Genomic DNA, 8,598 nt, shown 5'->3' with positions numbered 1-8,598 from the left:
AAGTAAACATACACAAATAAAACTAGTTTCAAACTTTTGAGCGAAAATGAAATTAGAAGCCGTATACATGCACTAGTTGATGGCCTTCTATTGTTTGTTCAGCTTAAGGTTTTTTGTATATTTAGTCTGTCGAGAAATATTTTTGATTAAAAGTTTATAACCAGTTCTGTTTTTGCAGATTCCCTTGTTTCTAATTAGTTCGTATATGTGCGTACATACACACAACATATACGTATACATTCCCATTCATGCCTTTCTATATTTTCTTGAAAAATAATCTTACATAATATAGACTGGATCAACTGTATATTAATCCGTTTTTATATAGCATGAACGCGTTCTATGCAGAAAAAAAAAACACCTACCGGCAAATTAAATTACGGCCATACAGGCCGTTCATCAATTGTCGACTGTGTCGCGTAACCTAAGCGTATAGACAGTTCTGTGCTGCTAGAAGGTTATCAAACAAATAGATTCAAGGGACGAGCAGCAGGCAACATCTAATGCTCCAATGGTGCTGGTGCTGGTGCTGGTGCTGGAGTATATGACAGCACAAGATAAATGGTGCTGTAGACATGAAGAGTGCAACGAGCATCATTATCCTTCTGAGCTTCCCCGGTCAACCTCGAAGAGCCACGTGCAATTTCTCCCCCGCAAAATATTCCTGCCAATGGAACCCTGGGGAAGTTCTCCACAAAAGGAGAGCCATCAACATTGGTCCGTCCAAAGAACGGCTCACCACGGCCACAACAAGCGAACATAAAACCCCCAAATACTTCACTCATGTGACGGCGATGTTTTGGATTTTCTTCTAACTTCAATTTTTTCAGGCTGGCAGAGATGTTGCTACATGAAGCTAATGCAGTTTGGGGGTCTGAACGATAGAAGTTGAAGTAATCACCAGTTTTTATGCCAACGCCACTGACATAAAGGTACTGATCATCTCCTCTGCAGAAAAGCCTCGTGTTAAAACTTAAATCATAAAGATTTATCAAATTATCAAACATATTCAAATCAAAAGAGAATCCTTGTTTCCCAAAAATCATTCACTTTACTGCAGCCAGGCCTTAATTGCCAGTGACCAGACCACACAACAACACAGAAGGCAGACGCAGATGCAGATGATAAGATATAAACATAATATATGTAGATTAAGATTGTAGTACCGTCTGAATTAAGATCTTTTACTTTACATTCTTTAAATTGATTTTCCGGCAATGATCTTGTACCATTCATAATTTTAATGTGGAAAACAACAGCAACTACAGTGAAGTGGTAGATGGAGCAAGGAGTTTGACAGGGATGAGCAGACGAACCATAAATCAAAGCATAGGACACAGTGAAGGATGTTCTTGTTTTAAGGAATTCATATTTCTTCGTTACAAGAACATATGCAGCAACAATAAGACAATTTACTAGCCAATATAGAAAGTAGTCATGAGTATTACCCTACAACTCCATGGTATTCCAAGGACGTAATCCACCTTGGCTTCTCTGACCCGATAGAGATTTTTCTACGTTTTGTAACCCCGATGTACAGATCAGAAGAATCAGCATGATTTCCTAACTGTCACATATTCATTTCAAAAACATATACAAGTACTTGTAAGAATGCATGATATATCAACAGTTCTAAAATTCTCAGATTTAGAAATTCACTTGTAATATTTTTGATTCACTAGTCGAATGTAAAACATTTCAAGTCAACTGGCACTTTCTGCATGCACCACTTGGAATTTAACTGTGAGTTTTACCTCATCATTGATATCATCAAGGATTTGTTGACCATCAAGAATTTCAGGGTGTCCTTCTCTTCTAGCAGTAAGCCAAGTAGAACGCTCACACTCATTCACTTTGACAGAAACAGCCTTGTGCCGGGGACCTACTGTGGACACTCCGTTTGACAATGCAATTTGGAATTGAATGTCTCCAATACCTTCTCATTTATACCAAACCAAATAAGAGATTAACAAAACACGTTGGATGGTTTGACATTATAACTTTACAGAACAAGAAAGCCACCATGGATATACACATTGTTAAGAGTAAGTGAAAAGGAGTGGGCCCAGGTTTCCACATGAAAGCAGGACGAAGGAAGTAAACAAGTTAACCGAAAATTAAGAGGCAAATATCTACAGAACTGTACAAGCCTATAATGAGGTGTACAAGATCTGGAAAGTGAACTACTAAAATAAGAGCAATTTGAAAAGAGAAAAAATAACATGCATAAAAGAGTGATAGAAAACCTTCACTCGTGAACAGTAGAGATTAGCATGCATCTCTCAAATATGAGACCCTTAAAATTATGCAGTTTTGATAGGACACGGTTCCAAAATTTGGAGATATACTGTAACTGAAAATTTGAAAGCGCAAGAAATTTTATAAAATCATGAAAGCTTTAAATATGTTTACAAAAAAAAAAAAAAAATTAAATACAAAAAATATTACTTCACAAATGAATAGATCTGGATGTGTTTCCAATCTTCTATGGGGCTTTGCAAATTATACGTACAATCAGAAGAAGCTCTAATTTTGCAAGGCTACAGTAGCAATCTATCAAGAAATGATGCGTCTTTTATTTCTTTACTTTGTATGTGACACTTCTGAAGGCATCCATGTTAGCTAACTTAGCATAAAACTACGTTGTAAACAATATGGGCAAAACAGTACTTTATAAATGAATGAACAAACCAAACATTTACCATGTGGCTTGCCTTTATCCTTTGCAAATATAAGAGCAACAGCGTCTGTAAAGTATTTTGCACTCCCGCAGACATTTCTAGACTCGTTCTCACTTCTATATAGAAAACGACCTCTTTCATCACCCACAATGACAGTTTCTGCAGGCATAGTATAATCTGCAACAAATTGAGACATTGAGATACAATTAACAAAATTTGACCCAGCATGAGCATGCAACAGAAAAGTTAATCACAACACAAAATCTGGAAGCAGCGGCTTATCTCACTAATGTTTCAAGTGATAAAGATATCATCCCTCATTTTTCTTAGCTATCAAACAAAATATTTTCTTTTTATTATATTCTCAGTACTCACCCAATGCATCAACAATCGGTTTCATGTCAAGAAGCCCATCCTGCACCATCAATCATGTCCCATGTTAGCAATGCAGTAAAGGAAAGCTACATCTGATTCAAATAAAGAGGGAGAGAGGCAATCAAGTGTGAGGACAACCACTCACTCCAAACATCATAATTCCAACTGGGGATGTGCAATCTGAAACAGACGCTGTGTAATCCATAATATCCGTGATGAATTTATCAAGCAACACCTCTCGAGGTTCCTGATGTCATTAAAAAAAATTTACACGTCATGAAAATCCATTATTCAAACAGCAGAAAAGCTTGAATGACTCTACAAATTCCCAAAAATGACAAAAACAACCATAAACTGTATGTCCTAAGTTTCCCATTTCGAAATCCATCACTGTGGAATTCTTAAAGAAATCAGCGTAGTAGTTTTATTGTAAATTTGGCACCTTTGTTGTTCGTAACAGCGGGATGACATCAACTTTCAATCCTGGCACAAAGCCAACAGTCAAAAGGATGCCACAGTTCACATCCTTTGCTGGTATAGAGCAATCTTCATCACTTCCATCACCACAAACTTCTCCCCACTTAACCTAAACAACCAAATGTTACCCACAATTAGTAAAGAATTAAACTTTCTACATCGTAACGCACAAAAACTCGGCACACCCGAAAAACACAACCACAAACCTCTTTGATTTCATGGGTCAGAGCATCTCTTCCAACAATTCCACTTGAAGTAGAAATGATGAATGGAACACTGGACCCCAATTTTTTCGATATCTGCAATTTCAAACAAATAACAACAGAAAATTCCATAATTTGCTTCTCTTAATTAAAAATTATCTAAATTCGATACTAATTATAATTAAAGGGTATATAAGAGCAAGAACACATACAAGCTTGGAAATGTCATACAATCGAAACCCACTTCCAATATTAGCTACAACGAAATGAGGCCGTATCGGTTCGGCCAGAACCTTCTCGATAACCTCATTCACAGCAACCTGTCAATTCCAACACAAAATTTGAGAAAGTGTGCGTGAAAATTTGAGCTTGTGATATTCTCGGAAACCAAACAAGGGGTCTAGACGCTAAACCAACCTTAGGCGAGGGGTGGAGAGAGAGGGCGGAGGCGAGTTTCGGTCGATTGAGGATGCGACTGCAGATTTGGTTCCAGGATTTGCTAACGCACGCCGCCGATGCGAAGGTTAGGGCGGGTAGGCGCGAAAGGACGTTGTGGAGAAGGTCATCGCTTATCGGCGAAAACAACCCTGTCGCCGTCGTATGGGGCCGTTTTGTGTCGGTTTTTATCGCCGACGACGACGATGCCACGTCCATCGGAGCTCTGGTTGTTTCGTAAAGGTGCTGCCGACTTTGGATTGTAGAAGTTTGACGCTTGGGTGTGGTTGGAAAAGGATCCGGAGCCTCTGGATCCTTTCCCTAATTTTCCTCATCAAATAATCCGGACATTGAAATTTGATCCAACGGCTAAAAACAAAAATTCATTTTAAAAGTTATCATAATTATTGGATCGTATTTTAAGAACCCGGATTATTTAATGAAAAGAATTAGGTGTAAGGAATTCAGAGAGGACCCATTTCCGTTGGAAAAGTGGAATTACATGTACGAATTAGAGAGATCAAAATGGGTCTGGTCTTTACATGATGATGTTGATTCAACCTCTGTCGGTGATTAATCTAACAAAATTTATCGTTAAAAAAAAAAAGGGTATGGCCTAACTCCAATTATTATTTGACACATATTAAATAAATAACAAACAAATTTTAAAAAAAAAAAAGAATTTTTAAATACCTGTCAGTCAATTATTAGAGCCATAGAGAGATTACACCCATTTTAAATGCAAAAGATTTGATCTCATAATCAGACACCATGAGTTTAACATGTATTACACTATTTTCATGATAGTGTGAGTTTGATAATGATGGGTTTTATATATTAAATATGGACCCATCCACCTTTAATTTTTCCTTTATTTAATGATCGGCTACTTATTTTCTTTATCTTTGCTATTTATTGTATATGTATCACACTCATGAGATCATTATACTCAAATTTTCTTATTTACTATAGGAGTTTGATTCATATACTCTTGGTATCACATATAGTTTTCTGGTTTAGCGTGGAAGGCGTTATCTGTTCACATTGACCAGAAAAAGCAAGTGTTATACCAATATATTGAGTTCATACAGGAATCACATTCGAAAAGTTTTCGTGTGACACTAATTTATTAAACTCGTGAGTATGATACTTATAAACTAGAAAGTTCTAAAGTATGACTCTTGCAAATATTGAACTTACACTAGTATAGCAGTAGTATTATAAGTATCAAATTTAAGTTGCTTGATTACTATACATAGGTAGCACACTCACACAAACTAATATGGAAGGCTTGAAGGTTGAAGTGAAGTTTCTTCTCAAAATACTTTTTTGCCTATTCATAGAACTTTATGCTTATAAATAGAGTCGTTCATATTATAAATCACCAAACATTCTTAATTTTAATTGATTTTTTTTAGAGATGGTCTTTACATCATGACTTATAACACAAACGATTCTGATCATAAATACGAAGTTCTATAAATAGGTCACGAGGTATTTGAAGGAGGAGCTCATCCTAGCGGTGGGAAAATGGGTCATGGATCCACTGGTTGGGGCGGGTTCATGCGGTTCGGTGTAGGTCCAAATGTTATATACACAAAATAGGTCAAAGTGCGACGGGGCAGGGTGGAACGGGGCATGGCGGGTCTAAGAATTTTTGGAAACAACTCTCTTGCTCGGACCATTGATTTCCTACCATTTGATTAAATCTTTACCATTTGATAATTTTCTATGAATCTAATGCCTTCTCTGCTCTCAACTTTTGTTTCTTCTTCTAGTTTTCTTCCACAAAAGCCTGTCTGGAATGACCTATTGCCTTCATCAAGTTTGTGTTTCTTTTGTCTCTTTCTTGCATTTAGGTTTCTAGTTTCAGATCCTGATTAGCTGTTGTGGAAGGCGACAAAGCAAATCCTAAAGGCATTTTTGCTGGGGAATGATCCACTGAACGAGGACGCTCATGTTCTTGTTGTAGATAAGGCGAGAGCGGTGAAAGCGGAGTTTGATCAGGTCGATGACGGCGAGGTCAATGAGTAGGCGAAGGATTTGGGTTGGGCTTGGGGCCAAGATTGGGTTTGGGGTCAAGGTTTTGAGGCAAGGAGGAGGGGGAGAGAGAGATGTAAGAAGAAGTGGAAGTCGGCGGAGAATTCGAGGAGGATGAAGGGGGGAGTGGAAAGGATGTGGAGATGTTGTTCGACAATTTTCAATAAAAAAGTTTGGTATTTAGAGTAGACCTAACATTTGTGTCGTGTTTTCCGTGTTCATGTCATTTTCGTGTCATACCCGATATCTTAACGGGTCGTGTCGTGTAACACCCGTTAAAATAAACGGGTACAATGATCAGACCCGATAATATTAACAAGTAATATGACCCAACCCGTTACCCGTTAAGGAAAATATATTTTAAACCAATAAATAATCAAATGAAAAACATAATACTAAATAAGTATATAAATACCATATTATCACATTCAAAACATAAAAACGCATTTGTCTTTCAAGTATTACATATTTACATACCCAAAATAAGAGCATAATAAAAAATAAAAAAAAACATTAGAACATTACAAAATATCAAATGTTCAAAAGATTTGCAAAATTAAGGGAGTTATGTTTCAATGTTTGGAACCTTTGCACATTTTCTTACAATCAAACTCTTCAATTTTCATCAATCACCATAGGAAACGGTATTGGAATTTTGGCTTGATATATTGTCTTCAAGAGTTATGTTGATCATATTTTCAATGAGGCTTTCTACATTAGCACTCTCTTGTCATTTATCTTATGGCTATTGTTTAAGTAAAATCTTTAATAGTTTTTTCATTAATGTAGAAGTGTGAAAAATATAGAAAAATATATAAACGCTCATAATGACAAGCTTTACAACTTTCGTGAAGGGTTTAACTTTGAAATGTGCCACTAGAATCATATAATTCATAAATCAAAATTTAACCGTCAATTGTTGTTTACATTTATGCTTCATTTTTCTCACCAAATTTTGTATTTTTAGATTTTCTTTTTTGAAAACATGATCTATTAGAGGATACAGGAAGATGAACGGTTAAATATTGCTTGGTGTTTATAAAGTCTCTACAAACTATATAACATCGACTCATATTTCAATTAACCGTAAATATTGGGACGTGATATCAAAGATCCGAACCGTTCTTCCTACATCCCCCAGAAGATCATGTTTTCAAAAAAGAAAATTTTAAAAATAAAATTCAATATAAAGAATAAAGCCTAAACGACAATCAAGGGTTAAATAAAAATTTAAGGTTTATGGATTATAGTGTCGGATTTCGAAGTTGACCTCTTCACGAAAGTTGTAAAGCTTATCACTACGAGTGATTGTATATTTTTTTTAACAGTTTTTACACTTCTACAATAATTATTATTAATTTTATTACTTTTACACTCAAAAACACTATTCATGACAATTTGGAGGGTTTTAAAAATTTAAACGATAATGTAAGTGTAATCATTATCTACTTGTGGAGGAATGATGAATCACGAGTGTTAATATATTATTTCACATTTTTCATACTTGTAGGGATGTCTTATTGCTTATACTAAGACCATACTAGTTGATTTTAATTTTGGACAACAACATGTTAAGTAAAATTTATCCTATTAATGATAATAAAAAACTCTCATAATAAAAATAAATAAATGAATAAAACTTAATTTTTTAAACTTATGTAGAATAATAATACAAAAAAATATATTTAATATAGAATATATCAATATATACAATATGGCTATTGTATTTTATAATAAATTTTTTAGTAATTAAACTTTAAAATTATAATTTATTTTTCTTAACGGGTCGAAATGGGTTACCCACATGTTACCCGCGTGTATACCCGTTATTAACGGGTCACCCAATAATGATCTCATTAGTTATCGTATTGATCCGAAACCCGTTATTTTCGTGTCGTGTAAGAAACTGCCAGGTCTAATTTAAAGGCCAAAATACTGATTAAAAGAATGTTTTTTTTGACATAGTCGTTTGGAGGGGTGGGGATATTCAAGTAAAAGATTAAAGAATTTTCAAAGAGTTTACAAATTCATACGTATTCAGCCAAGATTTTCATTGAATTTATGGAAGTGCATGGGTATTCATCAAGATTTTAAAAGAGTTTATTAAACTTCATATGAATTTGAGTGTGTTAATGCACAAAACTGGAGGTCTTGGAACAACGTAAATCCGACCGTGGATCTGCAAGAAATGTAAATAACACAAGATGTATCGTGATTCACCCCAAGGTTTGGGCTACGTCCACACTGATTATATTTCTGAGGGAGAGAGAGCTCTGAATGAGAGTGAAAGCTTTGAGAGGATGAGGAGGGCTTAAGAAATGACCCTCCCTAATTGTGAGGGTGATGAGTCATTTTATAGAATAATGGCTCCTCACTTATTACATATT

General features: G+C 35.4%; 1 protein-coding gene and 1 long non-coding RNA gene across 2 annotated transcripts; one reads left to right on the top strand and one right to left on the bottom strand.

The window, feature by feature from the left end:
- Positions 1-235: 235 nt before the first annotated feature.
- Positions 236-4,499, bottom strand: LOC126600385 (F-box/LRR-repeat protein At5g63520-like). Its single transcript, XM_050266970.1, has 10 exons — positions 4,154-4,499; positions 3,949-4,056; positions 3,740-3,832; positions 3,499-3,642; positions 3,202-3,303; positions 3,057-3,096; positions 2,703-2,858; positions 1,755-1,936; positions 1,449-1,567; positions 236-948 (listed from the first exon to the last, which is right to left on the bottom strand). The coding sequence occupies exons 1-10, from the start codon at positions 4,388-4,390 to the stop codon at positions 501-503; spliced, it is 1,629 nt and encodes a 542-aa protein (XP_050122927.1). The 5' UTR covers positions 4,391-4,499; the 3' UTR covers positions 236-500.
- Positions 794-1,707, top strand: LOC126600386 (uncharacterized). The gene is made up of 2 exons (XR_007615434.1): positions 794-932; positions 1,260-1,707. It is a non-coding gene; the product is annotated as an uncharacterized LOC126600386 (long non-coding RNA).
- Positions 4,500-8,598: the final 4,099 nt, after the last annotated feature.

Source organism: Malus sylvestris, chromosome 14, assembly GCF_916048215.2.
Source record: "Malus sylvestris chromosome 14, drMalSylv7.2, whole genome shotgun sequence".
NCBI lineage: Eukaryota > Viridiplantae > Streptophyta > Magnoliopsida > Rosales > Rosaceae > Malus > Malus sylvestris.
Note: the sequence above shows the minus strand (reverse complement) of the source record. Positions and strands in the feature narration are given on the sequence as shown.